At 40.4% G+C, this 25,311-nt stretch overlaps 1 protein-coding gene across 3 annotated transcripts in view; it reads right to left on the bottom strand.

Moving 5' to 3' along the window:
* Window positions 1-25,311, bottom strand: part of NBAS (NBAS subunit of NRZ tethering complex) — a 385,077-nt gene that overhangs the window by 232,978 nt on the left and 126,788 nt on the right. For all 3 annotated transcript variants that reach the window (XM_059729540.1, XM_059729533.1, XM_059729539.1), the window contains exons 22-30: window positions 24,904-24,987; window positions 23,960-24,113; window positions 20,779-20,964; window positions 18,806-18,979; window positions 14,209-14,342; window positions 13,267-13,329; window positions 11,284-11,406; window positions 9,901-10,003; window positions 6,436-6,659 (exon numbers count right to left, since the gene is read on the bottom strand). In XM_059729540.1, coding sequence (XP_059585523.1) covers window positions 6,436-6,659; window positions 9,901-10,003; window positions 11,284-11,406; window positions 13,267-13,329; window positions 14,209-14,342; window positions 18,806-18,979; window positions 20,779-20,964; window positions 23,960-24,113; window positions 24,904-24,987 — 1,245 coding nt within the window. The remainder of the gene's footprint in view (window positions 1-6,435; window positions 6,660-9,900; window positions 10,004-11,283; window positions 11,407-13,266; window positions 13,330-14,208; window positions 14,343-18,805; window positions 18,980-20,778; window positions 20,965-23,959; window positions 24,114-24,903; window positions 24,988-25,311) is intronic.

The raw sequence follows: 25,311 nt of genomic DNA, 5'->3' as shown, positions 1-25,311 counted from the left end.
AAAGCATACTGAGAAAAATCCTCCAACTTAAAGATTAACATGTGCCATTTGATACAGTTTGTCAGTGCTTTGAATCCACAGGTTTTAAGTGGTTTGTTTGTTTTTTTTTAAATCAGTGCTTTGTCTCCATGGGGGTTTTTTAAGCAGCTGAACTACAATTCACCTTTTTTATTTTTGTTTGTTTGTATTCTTTTTAACAGGTACTAATTGCTATGTCCTACAAAAGAAGAAACAGAGTAACAGAATACTGGTTTCAAATGATAAATCCTCTGTTCATTAAATACGCATTACATGAAAAATACTAATGAGATCCCTGGAGAAAAAACAAGGAAAAAAAATAATCAAAGCAACATTTTCAGTCCCTTTTCCCATCACTCCCTTTATTCCCCCTGCTTAGTCATAGAGAAAAACAATTAGCCACCTGAGTCTTCAATTATGCTCAAGAATAAAATTATGAGTTTTTTAAGCATCAGTAGAAAATGCATGGTTTCCCAATCTATGCAGCTCAGTAATAGCAATGCAATGCACCATTAAAGAATATAGATTCCCAATATGAAGAAAGTAAAATCAGCTATTAACAGTACAACTGCAGCGCCTGAATTTAATTCGGTTAAGGTTTGGCTTCATGGAAATCTCTGCAAGAACTGATAAGAAGTACAAATATTTTCTTTCTTCTTTCTTTTTTTCCGCTACCTGAAAGGGGGCTGGCGGGGAGGGAAGCAACTAGCTTCACAATTTGATTCTTTCCCTTAGATATGAGTATGTAAAAAAGTGTAACATTCTCCTGGATCTTTGATTTTGTCTTACAAGCAAAGAGAAAATTCACATGGATTACTGTATGCTTAAAGAATAACATCAATGAGATAGCAAAGTATTAGGATAAACAAAAAAATCTGGATAAGTAAATTGATCTAATTTATTTAAAAGTTAATATCTGGGATAAGCCTGGGAATTAGTTTTCAAAATAGCAGACAGCTGATTTTTTTTATTTTACCTATCTGTCTATAGCTAAGATATCCTATTGTAGAAGAGAAATATTTTGAACATTTTACACGTAAGATCATAAGAGAATGATCACCCATATTTTCTAAAAGTTGTATTTTATGACAAATGCAAACTTTATTTCTATTTCTTTCAGATTTATTCACATTCACAATATAAAAGGAACAAACAGAATGGAGACAGGTAGAACAGACTGAAAGTGAGGAAAAATCAGAAAAAGGCAAAGAAATAAGCAGCATGAAAGACTGAAGGAAAATTATTTTCTGTGTGGAATAACACCCAGGGGCTGCAGTGATAAAACAGGGCGTCATTGTGCTGGGTGCTATACAAGAAAAAACAAAAAAGCCTCTCCCACTCAAAATGTTAACAATTACAAGACTAAGAGTGGATAGAAATGAACTGTCACAAAGACAACAAAGTAATAATGACATGGTTCCTGGTTTTTTCTGTTTAAAAATCACAAATTCTCTGACTAACCCTGCTTCCCCCCCGCAGATTCTCTGACTAAACCCCCCCAAATCCATCACTCCCCACCCACAACCCCCCCGCCCCTGATGGTGCCCCTCACTCCCCACCCACAGCCCCCTGTCCCGCCACCCTTGATGGAGAGGATCCCTAGCTGCCAGGGCTACAGGGGCAGGGACTCAGGTCTGCAATACCCTGCCCCCACCACCCCCCCGGCAGCAGTGCCCAAGCCTGGGCTGCTGCCCACAGGAGGAGGGGGCTGCTGCAGCGAAGCAGAGCGTGGGCCCCGGCTTCTCCTCCCCCACGAGTGACACAGCCAAAGCAGAGCCCATGGGTGGAGGGGGAAGGGATAGGGGTGTGGGCTTCCCTCTAGGGGCTCAGGCTCCCTGCCCTGCTGCCCTCCCACCGGGGCCTCTGCAGCCCAGTGGATGGGACCCAGAAAGGCAGAGCAGAACGGGAAGCTTGGTGCTACCTCTGCGAGTCAAGCACCACCATGAGGAGGTGCCCCTGCCTGCCCAGCAGCAGCAGCAGGAGAGCTGGCGCACATTTGCACTTCCAGCTGCAAGGGGGCTCCTCACCATGGTGGTGCTTGGCTCATAGTGGCTGCCCCACTCTGCTATGCCATACCAGGCCCCACCCACTGGGTTGTGGAGGCCCCAGGGGGAAGGCAGCCCAAGCCTGTGATGGGCACCCAGCCCCTGACTCATGCACAAATCTGGGGGGCACATGCCCTGCATGCCTCCCTGCAAGTGTGCGCAGCAGTGGGAAGCCAGCCCCTCCTCCCACCCAGTGAGCTGCCCACAACTCCACCCTGCTCCCTGCCCGGGCCCTGTGGCCACACATTTCAGCACTGGGCCCCAAGCATCACCCAGGCTGGACACCAGCCCTGCCCGACTCCCTCCCTCATTATGGGGTCCTCAATCCCCCCGATTTACCTGTGGGAGCTGCTCTCCAGGCTGCCTGACAGTTATGTGCACATGGCGCTCCCATCTGACCACCCTCCTTCCGCTCCCCCCAGCCGCTTTCAGGCTGGAATTCTGCCAACCTGCAAGGGGAAACACACTGTTTCCTACATTTCTCTCCTTTAAAAGTAGAAAATCTGGGTTTTTCTTCTTAAAATGAGAAAAGTCTGCATTTTACCACATTTTTCCATGGTGAACAGAAAACTCGGATCCCTTATAATAAGGTGTCGCAGAGCACTTAGGTGCCCTGCTCCTCAGAAGGAAAAACTGCTAGGGAAGGGACCCTAGCAGTGAGTGAATAAGGAGCCCAGGTGTTGGTTGCCAGAGCAACCGAGCTAACAAGCAATCACACCTACCAGCAGTCAGCTGACTGTAAGGGGCAGGGCCTGGCCCTTATAAAGCCCAGGGGCTGAGGCCAGGCTGGCAGTTCCCTACAAGCAGGCAAGTGGGAGGGAGCTCTCTGTCATGGGAGAGAAGAGAAGCCTGATGCAGGAGCAGCATCTAACATTGCTGTGAGATGAAGAATCCCCAGTAGGCTTGAACGCTGTTATGGCCGGTGGCTTCTGTTTACATTACAGCCGAAGGGCTTGCGTTTGTGTTGCAGTTTGTTACCGGTGGTTTGGGTGAGGCTATTAGGGGTTGGAGGAGGCCTCATAGGGGACTCACGGCAGTGTGGGGACCCCAGCACCAGTGAGGGTGCAGCATTCAGGGTGCACAGACCTCAGCCACAGAGAGGGGCAGTTGAGAAGCCCCAGAGAAGGGGGCATTGCTAAGAAGCCCTAGTGCGGGCATGGTGAGCACCGGAGAAGGGGGCGGCGTTACCGAGAAGGCCCCAGAGGAGGGCGGCGTTACCGAGAAGGCCCCAGAGAAAAGGGGCAGTGAAGAGCCCCAGGAGAAGGGGGCCGCTCTTGAGAAGTCCCAGGAAAGGGGGACAGCATTGTGGAGAAGCACCAGAGAGAAGGAGCAGAGAGAAACAGGGCCGCGGAGAGCCCGAGCACCAGAGAGGGCGTGGAGAGAGAGAGACCTAACAATGTCAGGCACATCTGCGAGGCATGGGGCGTGGTACAGGGGCGGTTGGAGCCACGCATAGCCCATAAGGCTAGGGTGCCCCTGAAGCACCCATTGCAGAGTGGGACCCACGAGGGGTCCAGGAAACCACGGGGTCTTGGTGTCCATCAAGACGTGACCGAGAGGGCATAAAAGGCAGCCTCCCAAATATATGATGTCATCAAAGATGTGGCGGGCAAGAATTTGAGGGTGCCCTTGGGCCAACTTGGCATGGGAAGGGGTCCTTGAGGAGATGACAGCCCTCCTGCAGGACCCTGCCGTGACATAAGGAAACACTTGTCTTACTAGGGAAAGAAGAGGTTGGGGGAGGGAATAAAAGCTTTTTAACACCTATCCACGGGCCCCAAACCTTAACAAGCTTCACAAGCATTCAAGTTATACCTCAGAACACCTAGCACATTAACATCTCAAAGAAAAACTGAAGCATAGAGAGGCTGAAAGACAACCCAATATACCAAAAGCAGGTTTTGACGAGCACCCACATCCTGGCAAACTGCTGGTGTATCAGGATTATTGAAGACAGGTGTTCCCTTATTGTTTTGACACATCAGTAACCTTATGGAAGTAAATGGGACTTATGCTCAAGTGTAAGGTGTTTTTATCTTCTTTTTTCCCCCCTGGATTGGGCCAAACTGCTCAGCTCATTGCAATACAGTCAAATGTGAACCAAGTCAGTAAAGGAATTGGGAAAGCACAGTATGAGTCATTTAAGACACCTGAGGAGGTAATGTAAGTAGCTATTTAAATCTGGCAAAGAGACATTTGTCAAATCCCACTGATTTCCAAAGGAGATATTTAAATTAAACCACGCTGCTAATTCCCTGCACACAACTATTCACAGCTCACTAAGACTTGGTACTTTAATACTCAGAACACCTTACCCTAAGCAGCCTTCAAATTGATACAATTTAGGTCAGTTTCACAATTGTTACCAACTCAGCACTGATAGTGGCTGAGATGGATCAAAGGATTAAATCACCCACTACATGTTGGGCAGCTTTCTGGTTGCCAAACGAGCCTGCTATGTTTGGTTTCAAATGATCTCTCTAGTTAGCCTGCAACTCAGATCATCTGATAACTTTCTCATTGCTTCTATGCATAAGAGATTAGACTAAGTTAGAATGGGAAAAAATGTTAAAGCATGTTAAACAGACAATAAAACTAATAGCTGCCCCAAGTAAAGTTAAATGAAGTGAGATAAAAAACAAGCTCAGTAAAATTACGGTTTCAGATTACATTAGATTTATTCCTGCTCTATATCAACTGATGGTCAGATTGGGGTCATCTTGTACTTGCAGAGTCAGCTAAAACTCTCACAGTTATAACAGTTAGTCACCAAATGACAATTAATTAAAATTTATAAATTAATAAATGGTGTGTTTCAGATCACTATTGTTAAAATAGGTCTTAATTCTAAAAGAATTGGGAAGGGTGACAAAGAAAAAGGGCCTGACATATGTGGTAGCCAGAACAAGAGGAGTTACTATTGTGAGCAATAAATATATGCTCTTGGAGAAACATTCAGGCAACTGTCTAAGCAGTTAAGATTAGCTAATGCAAAGCTTGTAAATTTGCAACCTGCAAGTAGAATTTGTTTGTCACAATTTAACCAAAGTGTTGCATCTAACTGTTTGCACTGATCACAGGCCCGAAAAATAAGCAAACTACAAGATTAGCTGATCTAACAAGTTTTTTTAAAAGGTCAAGCCATAACCGGATCTGACCACCTAATATAATTAGCATATGCCAAGGAATCCAGAAATAAGAAGCTATGGGGCTGAGTTTGGGAAGGTAATGCTAATTTCAAACCCCAAAGTAATGTGGTATAATTTGCTTATCAGGTGAACCTGAGTTCGGGTGGTAATCTTTCATGATAATTTCTAACACCTTTTGATCCCATAGGGTAACAGCTATAGGGCAAGATTGTGAGTGGCTCCAAAGCCAACAGATTAGCATAAGATAAGGCATAAAGGAACGTGTACGTCAAGTGACCAGTTAGGAGGACGGGACAGAAGGACCAATCGCTGTACCAAGCCTGGACCCCGGACTCCCAGTGTGAGTGAGTACCAGATCCTGACCAAGGGACCTTCTCGGTGACACCTTGGACAGCGTTGTTCGGGGATGCCCGACTTCGCTGGAACAACTTGAGGCGCACCTGGCACAGAGGGACTGCCGATAAGTTGCCATCCCATGTGGGAACTCTTTGTCATTCTATCTGTTGTTATCATTCACTATTAGCTCTTTATTACTGTACTATCTGTTTGTCACATTAACCTTTCTGTTAACTGTTGTATGCTAAGCTATAAGTAAATTTGCCTTTACTTCACTCCCGACTCACCACCTCGATCCCGACCCAGCAGCCTCACGGCTGATACACTCACAGTGCCTGGCCGGCCTGTGACAGATATAAAAAAGGTAAACAGAATGAAAGACATGTCAAGATGATGAAAATGGGTCTTTAAGGATAAGGGAAGTGTGGGGAGATATAGAGGAGAGAGAGTTAGGTAAAGTTTCTTGTTTTTCATCAAAAGTATGATGCAGAGGCATACCTCATCAGGGTTGCACCCTGGGCCAGCAAGAAGTAGCTGCTGCTGGGAGGAGAGGTATCAGCATGGCTAGTAGCCAGCAGATTAATACTTTCCATTGGCTCCACCAATGAATCTGAATTTTAAAAGCTATAACCCAAAGATCCAGTTCAGCAGTCAAGAACAGTAGGGACACAGAGCAAGTCAGGGACTGGAACAGAGCTGGAAGGGCCAGCAGGAAGTAGCAGGAAGGGAACCCAGAAATAAGCTGAGGTTAAAGCTTCATTTGCTACCTGTTTTGCCCAAAGAGATCACATCTATCAATCCCATTAATCTTCTATTGCAACTGAAATGACAACACTAAGGTAAAGAATATCAATTAATAAAAGGGATGGGTTTCTTTAAAAAGTTACCTGGCCAAATCCATGCAACTATCAGTCAGACTGGTTGAAGAATTGAAGTATTCTCTGCCAGCAGCCAAAACCAATTCAATGCTTTTCTCATAGCTCACTTTATATTGTGGTTTCCCTTTTGAGGTAAATGGTTGATCCACTGAAGAAACACTGCAATGCATCATTTGCCCAGCTAAACGGATATTTTCTAGGCGGCTTGAGCATAGAAGGCTTTCTGTAAATATCTACAAAAGAAAAAGGGAAAACCTTTTAATTTGTTGCATTAATCAACTCTTTTAATTTGTTGCATTTATTGCAGTTTCAATCAAGTGTTTAGTGTTCTATGTAACTAAGCCACTTGAATATAAAAGTTCTTTGTGACAAGTTACAAGAAAATGAAGAAGGGTATAAACAAATGTACATCTATAGGGGCTTCAAAAGGGGAGGAGGAACTGATGTTCCAAGAACATGCAGCTAATGTTATGCTGTAACTAAATAAGTCAGTATGAGCCTCTAGAGATACAAGTTTAGGAATCTCACTCCAATTTTAATTCTACTTCATCTACAATCAAATTTGGAGCAATTTAGCTCACTCGGGGCATGTCTACACATACTATTAACGTGAAGCAATAAACTCTGGCTCTCATCACACCAGAGTTATTGTTCCCAGGTGCCACGTCTACATATGCTCCCAGGACTGCAGCACGTTGAGTCGGGCTGGAGCAGCCCCACCTGACCAGGGACCTGGAGGGGGATCAGCCTGCCATCCCAGAGCTGCTCCAACCCAGCTCAATGCACTAGAGGGGCTGGCTGAGTCAACAAGGGTGCTCCATTGCAGGACTAGCCAGCAGGCAGCCCCTGTACTTAAGTGTCCTCGTATTCCAGCCAGCTGTGTCAGCATCTACACGTGCACTGCTGCATAGTAAAAACTCTGCAGCGGAAAAGTACTTGTGTTTGCAAGTACTACCCTGCTGCAGAGTTGATTAGTTTACTCCAGCCTAATGGCTGCATGTATAGACATGAGAGGTTTACTGCAGAGCTAATTAGTCTACTCTGCAGTAAACATCTTACGTAGACACACCCTTGTATCACTACAAAATCATGCAGTTAAAGTTAGTTATAGTTAACTTATAATGGTTAAAGCATAATAGCTGCTACCTAGTCCTGAGCAGCAGCCCCACTCCCACATCCCATTCTGAAGTCAGAATGAAAACATTTAAATGAAAAAAATTAAAGCATGTAAAGGTAAGCACATGCCTTATAAGCAATGAAAAACAATCGCATTTTAATTGCATACAGTATGCTGCAGGAAAACCAAAGGTGTTTGAAACTGAAGTCAATATTGGACATCTTAATTCTAATGAAGCTTAATAAAGCCTAGTCCTTAGTGATCAAAGTGATGATTTCTTCTCCTCTCAAGAGGTTCTTACACATTTATAATCCTGATTCTACAATTTAGAAAATCTAAGTAGACCGCTGCACCTATTTACAATCCAATTAGAATGAATGAAAATATGTGCAAAGGCTACAATCTGAATCTACAAACACCATCAAAGGCAAAAACAGGATTTTACTTTGTATTTCTAAACCGCTACTGGATATGTTCTTTTTGCTTGCTCATTTTAATCACTTCAAACTTTCCAAAGTTAAAGAGTTTGGTTTTTTTTAAAGGACAATATTAGTCTGCTAAAAAAAAAAATCTTGATTTACTTAAACCACTTGTGGAACATAAATACAAAATTCCACTGTTTTGAAAGAATGTACAGGTTCTTCTCTCTAAAACGGTCTTTTCTTTGAGAATTAATAATTGTCCAAATGCTGCATCAAGATTTTACTACTGTAAAGTTGCAATTTTCCCTTTTACTACAGGTCTTTTCCCTTACGGCAAAATTAACTCCCATGATGGCAAAACTAACATCAGTATCTTATTACCAATGTCACAGCATCGATGCAGAATGTTTACTGACCCATTTATATCTAATGCCACAGCTGAATTTTACATAAAAAGAAATTACTTTATCAGTTTGAGAGTTAGAGAGACAGTAAGTTTGTCAATGTACTATGCGAAAATAATTTATTCTCCTAAAAAGGAAATGAATGCATGATTCCAAAGAACACATTTCAAGGATGTGAACAAAAGTCCCAGAAATCAGTCTTGCAAAATGAATCATTTCCCTGCATTTATGAGCATCAAAACTTACCATTAGAAGGTTAGCATTTATCAACAGTAACTCTATTGTGATGCTAATATATCACAGTATTTTTACATACTTAGAAGAGAAAATAACTCTGATATCTTGGACAATGTAAACTAGTAACTACGAGGCTATATTCTAGTTGCGTCTCTGCAAGAGTACTGATGTCAACATCAGTGCATGGCAAATGTCATTACTCACTACATGTTGACCAGTCAGAAGCTCCCCTGCCATTAGCAAAATTTAAGAATGTACCCCTTGACAAAGGGCCGCATCTCCCCAGTGGTAGGCATACCCCAGTTTGAAAACACTGAACTATGGACTAGTCCAATTGTTTTAAATTGCCTAGCCCATTATGTCATGAAATTAGGAATAATTCAGATATACAATATTTTTCTTGACATATTTTAATAATGCCTAAGTGTAGGGGGAGCAAGTGACATTTTTCAATTTACACTTTAAATCATATTTGCTTTCCTTCTGTTATTCCTTCAAAATAGTTCTTTGCTTTTAGACATTCTCCCTAGAGTTGCAGAGATTGGCAGCCAAACACAATTAAGTCTATAAACCATAATAAAAAAAAAACTTACAATATTCAACTTTTAAAACATGCCAAGAATTCAAGATGGATTACACTACAATAGCCTTGGTTAAGTGCTGAACTGTAGTATATGAAAGTGAATATGCAAATAAACAGTACATATCAAAATAAATTCCACTCCAGCCTTAACAACAGCCTTTCACAAATGCTAATGACAAGTTTGTCTCAGATTTATACATTTGCAAATGATTTTCTGTCAAAATTGGATTTCACATTTCACTTTAAATGCAAACCAGAAAGTATCTGCACATAGCCCTATATGTATTCTAGGTGACATTATTAAATGCAAACTTTATGCTCAACCTCATAAGATTTTAGTGAAAGATCATTTCTCTTTCATTAGTCATTTCTTGCCAAAGGTACTTATTAAGATATCTGACTTTCAGAACTTCCAGTCATTCAGTCTTTATTTTTAAATCAAATCACATACAATGCAGAGAGACAGGATAATACATAGGTTTCCAATGAAATACATCAATCACAGGAATTTGAAAAGGAAGAACGGTTCTGCTTGGAAATAAAACAATAGTTTAACTGAAGAACTGAGAGTCAACTGGGGGGATAATATTTCGATACAGCATATGAAGACATACCCACCCAAATCCCACCAATACAAATATGAACAGTAGTGTGAATGTAGGCAATTATAATGATTTGTAGAATAAAAAAGCCAAAAAATGTATAAATCACCTCATAACAAGTGTCTGGCTGTAAACAAGTGTAGACCTTCTGCTGCATATCCAACATATCCTGCAATAATCCTTTCCAATGCATCTCAGTGACAGGCGGTTGCCTAAAGAATATATATTTTAATTCAACAGTTAAATTTTTCTTTTGAAGGGATTACAGATAAAGATAGAATAAAGGGACCCAAGGAAGCTGATGCTACAGTTTCACTCCCAAACTGAAAATGTCACAGGCTTTGTTTTTCTTTTTCTTTAAATAAGCTTTCCTCAAATTCTCCAGTGGTTGTGGTTTTTGTCAGTCAGGTTTAACAATAGCCCAAGAAGTTGGAAATATTTTTTTTCTTTTAAACAACTGCTGACAATGCAAACTCAGTAATCATACTTTAAGATAAAATTTGAAGTGAAGTCTACTGGAGACCACCAGAAATACCAATCCAATGTCTACAATTAGAAGCATGAAAATTTGCCTCTCAAGCCTGGGGAAAAAATTATGAAGCAGAAATATATAAACTGGTTTCCTATCTGCCTATCACTTTTAGGCTGTGGACTGACAGTAATGCTAGCTTCCTCTGTCTCAGGAATCTGTATCTCAGTTATCACCTCATATGGACTCCACAGATAAGAAGTAATAAAACTTCTTTTCTGCATTCCTTCTTTACATTAGGTGGGGCGAGAAAAAAAGCTCTCTCAAAACTCTGAAGGACTTTCAGTATGCTGTCCACTACCCAGAACTACCAGCAGTCTATTCTTTATAATTACTATTTCATTACAACACAAAGAATATTGCTTTTCTCAAGGTTTCAACAATCTAACTCTGCTGTCCCCATCAAAAGCTGTGTAATAACTCATCTACAGTAAGAAGAAACATAAAAAGAAATTCCTAAATAATCACGCTAGACAGAAGTGGCAGGTTCAATTACTGCTAAACACAAGAATTAAATAACTCCTATAGGACAAGTAAGAAAATATGAAGCCAAAAACACTTGCAAAAGATGCTATTTCATAAATCCTACACCGTCTGTAAAGCAAAATTAGTTTTAAAGGACCTTATTTACACTGCATTAGCTTTACTGTTCATTTTTAAAGTACATACACGATATGCAGTATTTTCTTGGCCAATATGCCTCAGGTGTGTTTAACTGAACAAAACCCAACCATACTGAAATTAGTTTGCAGCAATTCTAGGAAGAGGTAATATTTTTAATAACTACACAAAGCAGCCAAACACTAATTGTATCACTCTGTAATTTCATATTAACAAGCTTGTTTTACAGGGATTGTGCTAAAATGGAGCACAATACCCAAGATGTTCCCTATTGCAGTATAAACATATTTATGTATTTTCTAAATATGAATGCTCTAAAGCAGACCACTTCTTAATACTCACTTACGACCTGTATGCCTAGTCAACCTAATCATCAGCTTGCGTACTTCCTCCGAGTTGTTTCGAGTATCTCTTACAAACGATACGGGTTTTTGAAGTCCATGCTTCTCCAGAAGTTCTGATACACTAGAATGTCATAAATACAAATCGTTAAACATTTTGCCTAGTAGTATAACATGCTGGTTTTTTGGATTGTGGTAGTCCAAGATTTTTAAATGAAGATTCAGGTCCTAGATAAATACAGTTGCTAGATACTATATTAGCACAGTTAGCGTCTCCCCCCTCTACAGGCTTACAGGAGTCTGTGACAGAACCAGAAACTGAACTTGCATTATCCAACTACTGTTAAAATATGGAACCATTATTCCTCCTTAATCAAATAAATACCTCCAGTAATATGTAATATGGGCAGGTACCCAAATACATCCAGTAATATGTAATATTTTCATAAAGTTTCCTTATGAAACTGCAATTCTATTATCAGACTAAATATTTCTCCAACAACCAGATATTTTAGAAGCAAATAGCAAAACACAAGTTTTCTTTTTTTCCCTCCTTTCCCCTTCCATCCCCCGCAGCCCTCTTTACATACATATACATATATACATGTATTTATCATCAAGGAAGAATGGCTATGTAACACCTTGGTAAATCACACACTGAGTTCTATGGTATCTCCAAGCATGGTAAAATTCAAAAGCTCTAAACATAAGAGAATGTAGATTTCAGTAGTTCCTCCTAAATTACTAAAAGTTGTAGGTTTTGGCAATGACATTAGAAATAGAAAAAAAAACAACATCCTTGTTGCTTCCTTTCTAAAACTGATTTCTCCCAGAGTTACCTGTGCTAGACTTCTCTTATAAATACTATAGGCAATTCAAAAACTTGCTAAGAAACCTCAAAGACTTGGCTTCAACTCTTTTGTCCAAATTTAATTTTGTTATTTTGCACAAATAATGCAGAGCAGTAGTCATCCAGCCCCACAAGCCTGAACCAACATGCAGGACCAGTTTACAAGCCCAATCCAGTACATGGCACTATGCCATCTTGCAGCAGTAATCCCCATTAGTAATTAATGCTGCACCTGCACTGCCAAATTTCCTGGCCCATGGAGAGCCCCACCAGCTGGATGACATAGATCCACAGGCTGGATCAAGCCTGCAGGATGCATCTTGGTCACCTCTGACATAGAGCATGCCCATGTCACCCACTGTAATTCTAACTTTTATATTATAGCAGGCAACTGTCAATCTTCTGGAACATGGGGTATGCGTAAGAGAGACGTCTAGTCAAGTGCCTGATGAATCTGTTTTTACAGAGTCCTGCAACCTTCACACCAAGACCTTTCATGCATATGCCTAGGCAAGAGTATTGAGGAGTGAAGGATGTCCAAGACCTACCATCCCCCTTTAGACCATTAAGACAGAAACCAAAGGCCAGACCATGTTCAGACATTCAGAGACTCGCTGGTTGTAGCTTCTGCCAGAGAGCAACAGATAAGAACTGCTGCTGACTGCCTAATGCCTCAGTAAGGGCACATTTCTGTCAGGATGATGCCCCTTAGCCTTTCTCCGACCAATGAGTACTCACAAGGACATGGGACATAGGGCTTTGAGGCGCCCTATACTTGCCTTATTCTGGAAGCTGAAACATTGTGATATTTTAATCGGAGCTACCCCACCATCATCAGTAGACCCACAACATTGCTACCAGGCCCTCCAATCAGATGCATCTTACGGTCATACCCAAGACTAGCTTTTAAATTGGGATTTTGAAAAAGCAGCATCTCCCCTCCCAGGCCTAAAGAGGAGGAACAACTCAAATGTCGTTGGTGGAAAGAGGGGGAGGGAACACCAAGATAGCAATTTTGGCTGGATCGGTAGTAAAGGTTTTGGATACAGCTTATAACCTCTATGACAAGATAAACCCTAAGTTCTTAAACCATTCCACCATCAATTCAACTATTAATCAGACATTTATTTTTACCTGAGAATTTGCTCCAGTTCATCTACTTTGTCATGAAGAGTTTTAGTTATGTCCGTCTCAGAACTGTGAAGGTTTAAAAAAAATTGTTGAAAATATGACCCGGTTATTGCTTAAACACACACAGTACATAAACACTGGCCATGTGGTAGATCATTCTGAACCTTTAAAGCCATAGTGGTGCTTCTACATAGAGGGGGATATTAGAATCGCTGGCTTCTGCTGAAAGGAAGGCCAAAAGCTTAGACACTGGAGCATGTTAGACCATCCTGAATCCACCCACAGAAAAATGTAATAATTTCTTACCCAATATTTTCTGTTAACTGAAGAAAGCTCCCCCAAGCATAAGGATAATTCCCAAAAGGAGTGTGGCATAGACTTGATCTTCTCCCTTTAGTGGGACTTCATCCATTTTTCCTAGAAACTGTTATTTATCATACAGGAGGTCTTTGACTTACAGTTGAATTTCTTTGTGAGGGTCGATCCCACGTGACAACAATGGTTCTGAGCACCAAGGCTAGGGACCCCCCCCCTCCCGTGGAGGCATTGCTGACATTAGGTTGCTTCTACTAGGCGAGAGGTATGTGGCAGAAGTTTGGCTCCAGCTTTTATTCCATTTTATTTTCCCTGGGGAGATAACTCAAATACTGAGCGTGCCACAGCACTGACAAAATGCATCTCAACTGTAATCGTTAAGGCTATACATTGTGTATGTAAAACAAATAAAATCTGCCTAAGTGCGCATGTGCGTGTATTGAGGGGCATTTCGCCAGTGCCATAGCACGCTTAATATCTGAGCTGTTTTCCCAGGGAAAAGAAAAATTATCATCTCAATAAATATTACAAAATAATATGTTTTAAAATGTTTTTACTTCTAACATTAACCTCAAAACTTCATTTAGCACATTATAAGCTATTTGCAGATATCCATGTGGAAATGCTCACCCATATCCTCTTTGCGGAAGGCATTCCAAAATATCATAACAGAGAGAGAGTTGGTCATCTCGTTCACAACTATAGATACACTCCAACGCTATAATCATCAGCTGGTCTTGATCGGGAATTATCTTGGGCTGACACTAGCAAGAACAGAACATATTTTGCTGGATGTTGTAACACATCAATTTACAGTTGGTCACTATAACCCATATTCCACTGCTTGAGTGTAAGTATTACAACTGCAGCTGTAAAAACAAATTTATAATTTGTTTTTATAAATTTGTTTTTATACATTTTGCTATAAAAAACAAAATTAAATAGGCTCTCTGGAACTTTAACAATTCTCAATGAAATATCCTTTAAAATTACCAAACCAGAAAAAAACCCAAACTAATTCATGTCCAGCTTGCACCACAGTTGTTTGAAATGGCAAGACACTTTCAATTGGACTGGGGGTGGGGGACGGGAAGGGAGAGGAAGAACAAGAATTCATTAAGTAAAAAAAAAAAAAAGTTAGAAACTTAAACACATTTATTGTCTACATTTAAAGTATTTACTTCATTTTCACAGCATCAAAATACACTAAAATACTGTAGAGGTGGGCTGTACACACAGCAATTTAAAAGCTGGGAAACTGTCTCCTGACAGCCTTGCTCCCTTCCCAGGCAGGGGAAGAGGACAAGCTGTCAAGTAGTGAGCTTCCCTAAGGGCAGAAGTGGCCTAGCAGTGTCCCCCAGCTGGACAGCTCGTCTGTGCAGCTCTCTAGCCAGGGGGCTGAAATGCATGTATGCTCCTGGGGCCGGGCTACATTTCTACCAGTCAAAATTTCAGAGAAATACTGTGGCCTCAACCTCAGGGACCGTAACTGGTAGATCCATTCAGTGTGGACAAAATGTCAATAACCGTACCATCACGTCCACTAATACCGCTCAAATTTAAATGAGAGGAGATAAAAGACATTACTCTTGAGTTCATGTTATAGTAAATGGTAACCCCAACAGGGAAAAAGGTAATGTCAAGGGAGGTAAAGGAAAAATAAGTTCTTTGGCAGATGTTTTAGTAAGTGTGTTTAGATGCAAAATGGGCTACTTATGAAGCAGCACGAGAACTGTAGCAATAGCAAAAGCTTTTAAGCAAGTCCTTCCACCCGATTATGAAATAAAAGGCAGAAAATAATTCTTTGTACTGACAACTATATGAACTACACAGCATCATACACACACACACACACACAAGCAAATACTCAGAGAAATAAATATAAATAAGCACACTATATCATATTATACTATGATTTTTCTTGGCTTGTAGAGGTACTATTGATATGGAATATGCCTCTGTCACAATAAAGAGAGGGGAGAGAGAACACTGGGCATTTATGTTGGTATTTTCAAAATTACACAGTATCAGCCTAGCACTCCCCCCAAATGGCAAAACTAGCAGTGGCTTTCACAAGAACAGACTTCGGCTGAAACTGAGCATTTTTGAAAATCCCACCTTTAATTCTCTCCTTCTCATACTAAAAGTTTCTGCAGGGAAAATCTGTCCTCACTTGTGCTTGTGCAATCCTGACGTTTCCAGTGAAACTACCTGGGAGTAACCAAGTAGACAATTCTGTTAATTATTCATGAGCAAGAACAGACACCAACTCTCTCCCCTAGCTCTATAAAAACCAGTAAAAACATATTTTTATTATTAAGGCCAGGTACAGACATTACATTTTTATAGTTACAGTATAACCTCATAAATCCGAGTTTAAAAAATCTGGAATTCTCAGAAATCCAACACTTCGGCAGCTGGTCCCGGAGCTACAGCTGTACGTTGAGCAGCAGGATGGAGTAGTGAATGCGGCAGCAGCCGCTGCATGCAAGGCTTCCACTCTGCGTCCAGCTGGTTAGGCAGTGACCGGCTGCCACTACCCCTCCACCCTCCCCGCACTTTACTTACGTTTCAGAAATCCGGCATTTTCAAATATCCGTCAGATGCTCGGTCCCGAGCACTCTGGATTTATGAGCTTATACTATATAAGTGATCAGAAACCGGTCTATACCCATAACACAACAGAAGTTCAGCACACACAGACTGCTTTAAAAATGGCAGAACCCGGTCTAAGATTTGCCTCCCCCACCAAAGGGTGAATGCATGTTCTGTTTGCTACCAATCTAAACTACGCCGCTTACAGAAAACTGCGTAACTTAGATCAATTCCATCTCCGGCTTTTTGATTGTCTGTACCTAGCCTTAGCAATCCTTCATGAAAACACAAAAGGAGCAGACCTATTAAGCTGCTGTTTTTTGAGACACGTTTTCCAGAGCAGAACTGCACTGCACCAGTAAATGGTTAGATGGATAATCAGGTGAAAGCAAAAGCGGCTTAAACTGTCTTTTTTTCCTAAACCTACATATAATTTTGTTTGCAATTTTGAATTTACTTCTAAGAGTACAACTAATTCATCGGCAGGACTAGTCTTGAAGTATTTTCTATACGTAAATTCTAAAGTCCTCTTTTTACAAGAGAACTTACTGCTGTGCAAATTAAATTCCAATTGTATGCTGAAGTCCAGAACTGGAAGATTAACTTTGCTGAACATGCATCTTCTGAGTGGCTAATTTATAAAATTAAACAACTAGTGTACCTTCCCAGTACCTACCTACCTAGTTTATGTCTTAAAGTATTGATTTAATTTGTAAGAACTATGTCTATCTAAAAGGCCATGGTAGCTTTATATGCTCCATAGTCTGAAAAAAAATACATGTGCATCTTTAATCTTTGGAAACTACATTTTAGTGATTTCATTCATAATATTTCAAACTAGCAGGGTTTTTTTTTTTAATTTTAATTTTATTAGTATTTTCGTTAAAAATCCATACTACATACTACTATACATATTGCACTTTCCCACTGCATTGCATTGGGACCCCAGGCCTCCAAATCTTGTAGGGGCTGGAAGGCAAGGCATGGGGGCAGGAAGTGAAAGTTGGAAGGAGGAGCCTGGAGCCCCAGCAGCAACAGCAAAGTAATGGGGGCAACAGCAACCGAACCAAGAGCCCAGGGGCAACAAGCCAGACAGCCCTGTTCTTTACAAAAAACAAGCAAAAAAAAAACAGGCACGATTTTTGCCCCCAGTATGATTTATATCCTTGTGCTATTTTAACTCTCAGTTTGAGGTCTCTTGATATATTCAGTGATACTTCCCCGAGTATTTCCTTATTTTGAAGTGAACTAACTGAATAATCTGAGATGTATTAGACTCCCTTCTCTCCAGCTTATGAACCCCAGCCCTTCTCCGATTAAGACCAGGAAGGAGTGGCACCGTTACCCCTCAAAGTCAGAAATAACAGCACGAGGTCCTCTTTCTCCCCCCAAAAAAGAGAGAGCTCCTCCATTTTCTGAAATAGCAGGGAAACCGCAGCAAACTTAGCAGTCAGAATACACAATATGTTCATGAATTGATGTTGTCCTTAAAATGAGGAAAAGGAGCCAAGGGTGGACCATTCTGAAATTTAAATCCAAATAAACACCACACATTTACTTTTTTATGAAATGATCATAATCAGGGATCCCGATTTTCTCTGATAAAAAATCCCCAATTTTCAGATTTAAAGAAGTAACCCAAAAGTCACATATTTCCATGATCAAAATGAAATGCCACCATATATAGACATCTACATATCTCTCTCTATATAGATCTACATATATCTCTATATAAATATCTATATATAGTGATTATATAGAGATATCTATATATAGTGGCGTTTCATTTTGATCACGGAAAAATGTGAATTTTTGGTTACTTTTTTTAAATCTGAAAATTGGGGATTTTTTTTTTTTAAATCAGAGAAAACCAGGATCCCTGATCATAATTGTGTGGTGCATGTCAATTTAAACTATCCAGTTACACAGATATCTACTTATTTACCTGTCTTAGATTTAATTTCTGAAACATGGTGGTTTAAATAATGCAAACCTACCCCCCCCACCCAAAGACTTAAAGACTACAGCTTACTTTATAAAAAAAAAAAAACCTCTGACTTTTTTATGTTTTAATATGACAACAGCAACAACTTAAGAATCTGCTGGAGTGTTCCATAATGCACATAATTGTCCCCTGCCCCTTCTTAATCAGTGATTCAAAGTATAGAACCGCTTTTATTTTCTAAGAACTCTTAGTTAGAGGCAAAATAATGAAAAGCAGTAAAAAAAGTTTCAGGACCATGTATCAGTCAGAAGTACACAAAAATATGTTGGGAGACTTCAAAAAAAAATTCAGTCATGTGTAGGAAATGAAGTTGACATTTGGAAGAACTCCTATACACTAACTTCTACTTTACTGACTAGTCATGCTAGTAATGAATAATTAAGGTATCTTTTGACATCCTGATCAAAAGGACTATAGTTTACCCCTGTATTAAAATGCAGTTTTAACCTTGTTTAGGGAACATATTTTCGTACTAACATAACAAATGCTCAGTCAGAAAGGAAAAAAAATAAAAGGGCAGAGACCATCTCTGATCCAGAAACAAGCTAATGTTTACTCAGGAGTCTAATTCTGCAAAATAAAATCGCATTTTCAAATAGATCAAGAAAGAAAGCAATCAGTACTTACAGATGGCTTGGAGTTTTGAAATATCTTCAGAGGTAATTTCAGGTCTTCTTTAGCCAAGGTAACTAAATATTCTCTAAAAAGTGAATTTGCAAGCCCAGGGGATTGGTTCTCACAACGATGTAGAAATGGGACCATCCATTGATAGGCATTCTTCACATATTTTTCATCAGAAGACTAGAAAAGTCAATATATATACACAAAAGACAAAATGATAAATATTGGTTCCTTCTTTATGTGAGGAAAAAAGTTAAACTCTAGTATGGGCAACCATAACAATTTCCTCCATCTTGCACCATAAACAAACTCTGAACCCTGAAACATGGGCCCCTGGCACACACTACATTTAAGACATGATTAACTAGTTAACTGCATCTTAAGTTGTTACCTGGCCACATGTTAATACAATCAATGACATGTTACAACAAGGAATAACAAAAAAAAGTGTAATATATTTGAGGCTGGTTCCAAACACACCATTAACTGAATGTGTAGCCAGGCTGGGGCTCTCCTCTGTGGAGTGTGCCCCTATACACCATGATACGCCCCCATGGCTGGAAGCCCAGGTGAGCTGATGGTGCTCCCAGCTCCAGGAGTGCACCATATGCCTGGGAGCCCAGATCAGCTCATGGCTTCCAACCTCAGGAGTGTATGATATTCTACCCCAGGGAGCCCAGATCAGCTGATGGGGATCCCAGCTGTGGGAGCTTTTCACTTGCTGATGCAGGGGGAGCCCAGGATCTGAGGGAGCCCAGGATTATGCACACATGGCATAAGGCATGAAGTGCAATTGTGGGGATTACGGATCAAATCCCATCATGCCTTTACAATGAAACACCTACCAGGGGCCTTTAGTACTGCAGCATAAATTAATAACACCTGATATACAGGCAACACAACCCGCATCTTACGCGGGGGGTTACGTTCTAAAGGCAGCACGTAAAGGTGAAAATCGCGTATTACCGTGCCAACAGTGACTGCCTCTACCTCCAAAACCTCCCGCCGCCGCTGTGGAGCCGCGCTTACAGCTGTGCAGCCGGCGGCAGCAGCGCAGCGCGGGGTGGTGGTGGGGGTGGCTGCGTGCCGCCCAGCCACCACCACGTCCAGTGGCCGGTCACACAGCTCCAGGCATGGCTCCATTGTGGCAGTGGGAGGTTTTGGAGGCAGAGGCAGTCACCGCTGGTAGTGTCATGGTGGCCGGGCCTCCAGGTAAACAGCAGCGCCGCTTGCAGACTCAAGCCCCGCCCCCTTCCCCACCCACGTATAGTTAAATTTGTGCAAGTTAAATACACGTAAGATGCGGGATGCCTGTATAAATATTCGTTAACTAGCAACAGCAGAAAGCAGTTTCCCTCCCCATTTTGACCCCTCTCAAAACAGGAAAGATGGGCAAATGGGTCTAAATAGGAAAGTAAGAATTCTTCTCCTCCAGTTTTTCCCCTGCTGCTGACCCAGCAGGTCTCAGATATCCCCAGTGAAGTATGTTTGAAGCAGAGGCTGCTTGGTAGTGGTGCAAGCCCATCCTTCACATACTCAGATTGTTGTTTTAGCAGGGTGCCAAAAATTCCTGAGGAATGCGAGCTAGAGAATAGAAATGGTGATTTTCAAAAGTGTAAATAGCAGAAAAGTTGAACAGAACTGCCCTCTGCTGAATTTCCAAAACCTGCTTCATACAGTAGAAGTATTTCAACATCTCAAAAATGAGCATAAGACTCTTTTCTAATCTCAAGTATATATTGAGATCACTCTTACTGTGGTAATAAATGTGTATATAAAAGATGGACTTTAAGAGAAGAACAGAGAAAAGGTTCCTGAAACATGTTTCTATGCAAAGTCATGAGCCATAAATTGTTTTCCAATATTTATAATCATCAAGGAAACAATACATAAAGATATTTCTATATACCCCTGTTTTCAGCCACTTACAGCTTCCACATGTGGATTCAACTGCTACCTAGTGAGTTTTCAATACATACATTATCCATTAACAGTCTTAGCTTCTCAATATCCTTCAGATTCAGCAGTTCTTTCAAGGTTAGGGTTTGATCACTTCCAGTTTCATAAACCACGGTCTCCAGCGTAACAAGGTTATCACAAAGCATCTGTAAACCAGGGATGTTCCTCTCCATGCCAAGACGAACAAGAGACAAAGCACAGTCCACCTGAAAATAAAAATGAAACACTTCCTTTTACTTTGTTTTCTTTCAACAAATAACATCTTCCCTAGTACTAATTTGTCTCCCTCATGCAAAAGATGACTTTCCAGTGCTTTTGGGGATGTCACTATTCTCTTTCAAATCCCTTCAAAACTGATTTAAAACTACAAAAAATTTGAATGTCGATGACTGATCTAATCTGAGGGAAATGGTGGGGTTACGGTCACAGAAGTAATGTCAAAGATTCACAGAAGTTTAGGGCTGGGAGGTACTTTGTGAGATCATCAGGTCCAGCCCCCCTGCTCTGGGCAGGAAAGACTGCTGAGGTCAAATAACCCCAGCAAGGTGCAAGTCCAGTCTCCTTCTGAAGATCTCCAGGGTAGGTGCCTGCACCACCCCCACTGGGAGTCTATTCCAGAGTCTGTGCACACACACAGTGAAGAAGTTTTTCCTTCTACTAAACTGCAGCTCTTCCTCTTGCAAATAAGGAAAGATACTATCTCTCCCCATTTCTTTTGTGGCTGAACCGCTGTCTGCTTTGATATCGTATTTATTCAAATCCAAGACAGATTGAACAAGGAGAACCCATCTTCTTGGATTTTAGTTCAATCCGGGGGGGGGGGGGGGGGGGGGGGGAGAGGGGCAGGCAACTGCTGCAGCTCCAATTCCAGTCCCAACCTGGGGGTGCATGGTAGCCTGGCTTTAGCCATCTGCTGTGCATCAGACAGCACTCACTAGTGAAGACATCATGACAAAAATTAAAATACTTTTTCCACTTATCTATAGTAAATAGCTTACTGCTCAGAAAAACAGGTGAGAGGTATCTTTGACAAAGCTGCTGGAAAAGCCAACAAAAGGTACAGTTAACTGTCTTTTAATGGAGAATGGATGTGTTTGGAATTGACGTACAAGATTTTTAAAAGATGCAAAAGATTTATTAGTATAAATAATCTACATACGATATAAAAATATGACAGACGTACTGGCAGATAGAAAGAGATAGACTGCTGCAAGAAAATGAGTTAATGCAAAAAATGTGCATGCAGAAGAAAAACAGACAAAATTTAATATACAGTAATAATACTCCTTTTTTTTTTTTAAATATGCCTACACATTTTCTGAACCTTAATTCAAATCTGTCTTGCTCTTGGTATCATCTGTGACTCTGTCAGCTATGCAAATACTTACTGAAATAAAAACAACTTCCAAAAATCAATTAAATTACTGACACGTTAAATGAAACTGTGTTTCAGTTATACATCACATGTAAACCTCACTGGATCCAACCAGCCACTACAACATTCTTTGCAGCCAAAGTAAATGATTTGATAAAAACATTTGTAGCCACTGAGGAAAAATATTTCCCACATCCATTAACTTTCCTAAAATGGATGGGGAGATGAATCTTTGCATAAATTAAGGTGTGTACAGTATGGGCAACTAGAAAACTAACCTCTATAGTTATTCTGGCCAGCAAACAGAGGGTCCACAATAAGGGCATGTACAGACTAAGCATTTTGTGTAGTATTAAGAAATTTAAAGAGTATCATTTAAGTCAGAGGAAAGAATGGAGGCCATATGGACCCAAAATGAAGAATTTAAAATTCATAATAAATAGTTTGCTAAATCATTATGAATTTCAATTCTCTTTTAACATTCCAAAGCAGAAATTCAATGCCTGAGAGTGAGGAAACAAGTATTTCACTACAAAGTTATAGCAATATTTCCAGTTTGCATAGTACTATTCATCCGAGGATATATCCAAAATGTTCTACATTTTTTAAATATACAGGCAAAATAAAGTATAGGCAGCCTACATGACACATACAAGGTGACACAGCAAATCTGCCTGATCTTACTGCTGACTTTTCTGATTAAACCCCTATACAGTACTCCTGCCCCCTGGATAATGTGGATATAAAAACACAAGGAACATGAACTTTATGCCCGGGAAGATTTTATTGTCTGCTAGAGTACAGCACAGATTTGCTAGAGTACAGCACAGATAGAGGATTTACTAGGTTTTCACCACTCACTGCTATAAATCAATCATTATTCGGCTGAAGACCCTTTAAAACAAACACGAATGCATTCATAAAACAAACACTCAAAATACATTCAGGGCCATGTAAAGGGTTTATTTGATAGCAAAACAGGAGTGTTATGGCAGTGACTTGGTCATGTCTCTTGACAGCAAAATAGCGTCTGCTTAAAAGCGTGCTTGCTGAGGCATCCTGCGACAGCTAAACCAGCTTTCTGAGGGTTAAACTTGGTTTTCTCCTGCTTATCTATGAATTATGGAATGCTTATAGCTAAAAGAAAGAATGTAAAAGGAAGCCGTTGTGGTTAAGCACTTCCTGTATTTTGCCATAGCTTAAAGCCAGTTTCATTAGCGATGGTGCAGCTAAAATTAATCACATAAGAAAAACGCAAAGATTTGTAATGCTATTGGTCAGTCATATAAGGAAAGTTTGTAGTATAAAACTATAGTTGGCTGCAAGCCAACAGCTAGCTCAAAAAAAAATCTGTAAATTTGCTGGCGCATCCGGAAATCGGCTGAAGGAAAGCAGCGTGGTAAAAGAAGCTATCATTGTGAAAGAAAAACCGCAGACCTATATTCAGCAGAGCGGTGGTTCCTGAGAAGTTCAAAGACTGAATACCAGGGTCTTTCCTGGTACCCCTTTGGACAGCGTAGATTGGGGATGCCTGACTTCGCTGGATTTCAAGAGGCTTGTCGCATACCAGGCATAAAAGGGAACTGCCGATAAGTTGCGGACTCGGAGATTTACTGTTTGTCTTTGTTCTATTGTTAAGCTTTGCGTAATTACATGTTTGTTAGATCAATAATTCTTTCTTACCTTTTCACCCTGACCACTCTCTCAATCCCAAACCGACCCACTGCAGGCAGCTGGGAGTGTGTGTGTGTGTGTGTGTGTGTGTGTGTGTGTGTGTGTGTAAACAATAAAATACTTGCATTTACAAGAACACCTATTGTTCTTACCTGCATAGCATAATTATCAATCTCCTGTGCCCTGTTCAAATACCAGTCAGTAGCCAGGTGTATTGGGAGCTCAGTAGTCCTGTACTTTAGTAACTTAGGTTGGGCTTCATACAAGAATTCACCTTCATCTTGAAGAGCCGGTTCAACAATCAACCTGAGAAAAGTGCAAGTTACTAATTGACATCAACCATAGCCAAATGCATTTATACAAAAGTTTGAAAAGAACCAAGTCTTGGTGGCAATAAACTTCTGTATTTGTGAGTGAAAAAAAAAAAAAAAAAATCAGTAAATTTTCACGCGTTGATTAATTTGAGTAAGAAGCCATCTTTAAATAAAAACTTCTCTCCATGAATGTAGTACATATCAAAACTTTACTCAGAAAGAACTCTATTGCCCTTTCGGCATGGGGGGACGGGGAAGAAATCAATAAATGAATAAAATGAGTTGAGCCATTATGTTGATACAATGATGATAACACTGAGAACTGCACGTGGAAGAAATTCAACATCCCCATAGCAACCACTTGCACATCTGCATTCCAATAAGATTTCCATTACAGGATCACACAGAATACAAAGTAATAATGCAACATATGACAGTGGCTCATCCTAGTTTGAGGAAACAGGGCAATTTAATTCCAAAAACATACCAAATATGCTTCAAAATCCTTGTGCACAAAGAAGAATAAATACTGTTGAGTCCCTGAACTCAGAAGTCTTCAACTTTTATTAAATTAATGTAGTATGAAAACTGCTATTTTAACATAGTATTTGTTGCTGTTGATAATCTTTTTGTTACATAAATCTTTTAAATATTACTGCATGTATCTACAAATTTAGGCATAAAAATATAGTTATTAATTCCATTAACTCCACATTTTCAGCCTCAATAAGATACTGTTCAGCTTGTACACACACGCGCACACACTTCCCTCCTCTACTTACTTGCACTGCGGTTTTTCACACCAGTCCTCTTCCCGATGCTTCCGTTCATTCCAAGGAACAATCATCAATGCCTCCTGTCTATAACTGTTACAAAAATCAATGTATATTTTACATAAGCATTTTTAAAAAATATATACACAACAAAGCATTCTGTTAAATTATGCAGTATGGATATTTGAATTCAATTTATATTGGATATCGCTGACTCATGAAACCAGCAGAATCAACCTGTTCAGGTATTTCTTTTCATGAATTGGGGCCAGAAGGCCATGAGTAATTTTACATGCCTGTGTTTATTTATAAAAATAATCCATATGGTACTTACTGACCTTTTTGGGAGCTACTACAGTGGAAGCATTTTGTTCATTTTATTTTTTGACAATTTAATACCTTGGATTTTTTTAATTT

This window comes from Alligator mississippiensis, chromosome 1 (genome assembly GCF_030867095.1).
Source record: "Alligator mississippiensis isolate rAllMis1 chromosome 1, rAllMis1, whole genome shotgun sequence".
NCBI classification, from domain to species: Eukaryota; Metazoa; Chordata; order Crocodylia; family Alligatoridae; genus Alligator; species Alligator mississippiensis.
The sequence above is the reverse complement of the archived record's forward strand: the minus strand, read 5'-3'. Positions and strand labels throughout refer to the sequence as shown.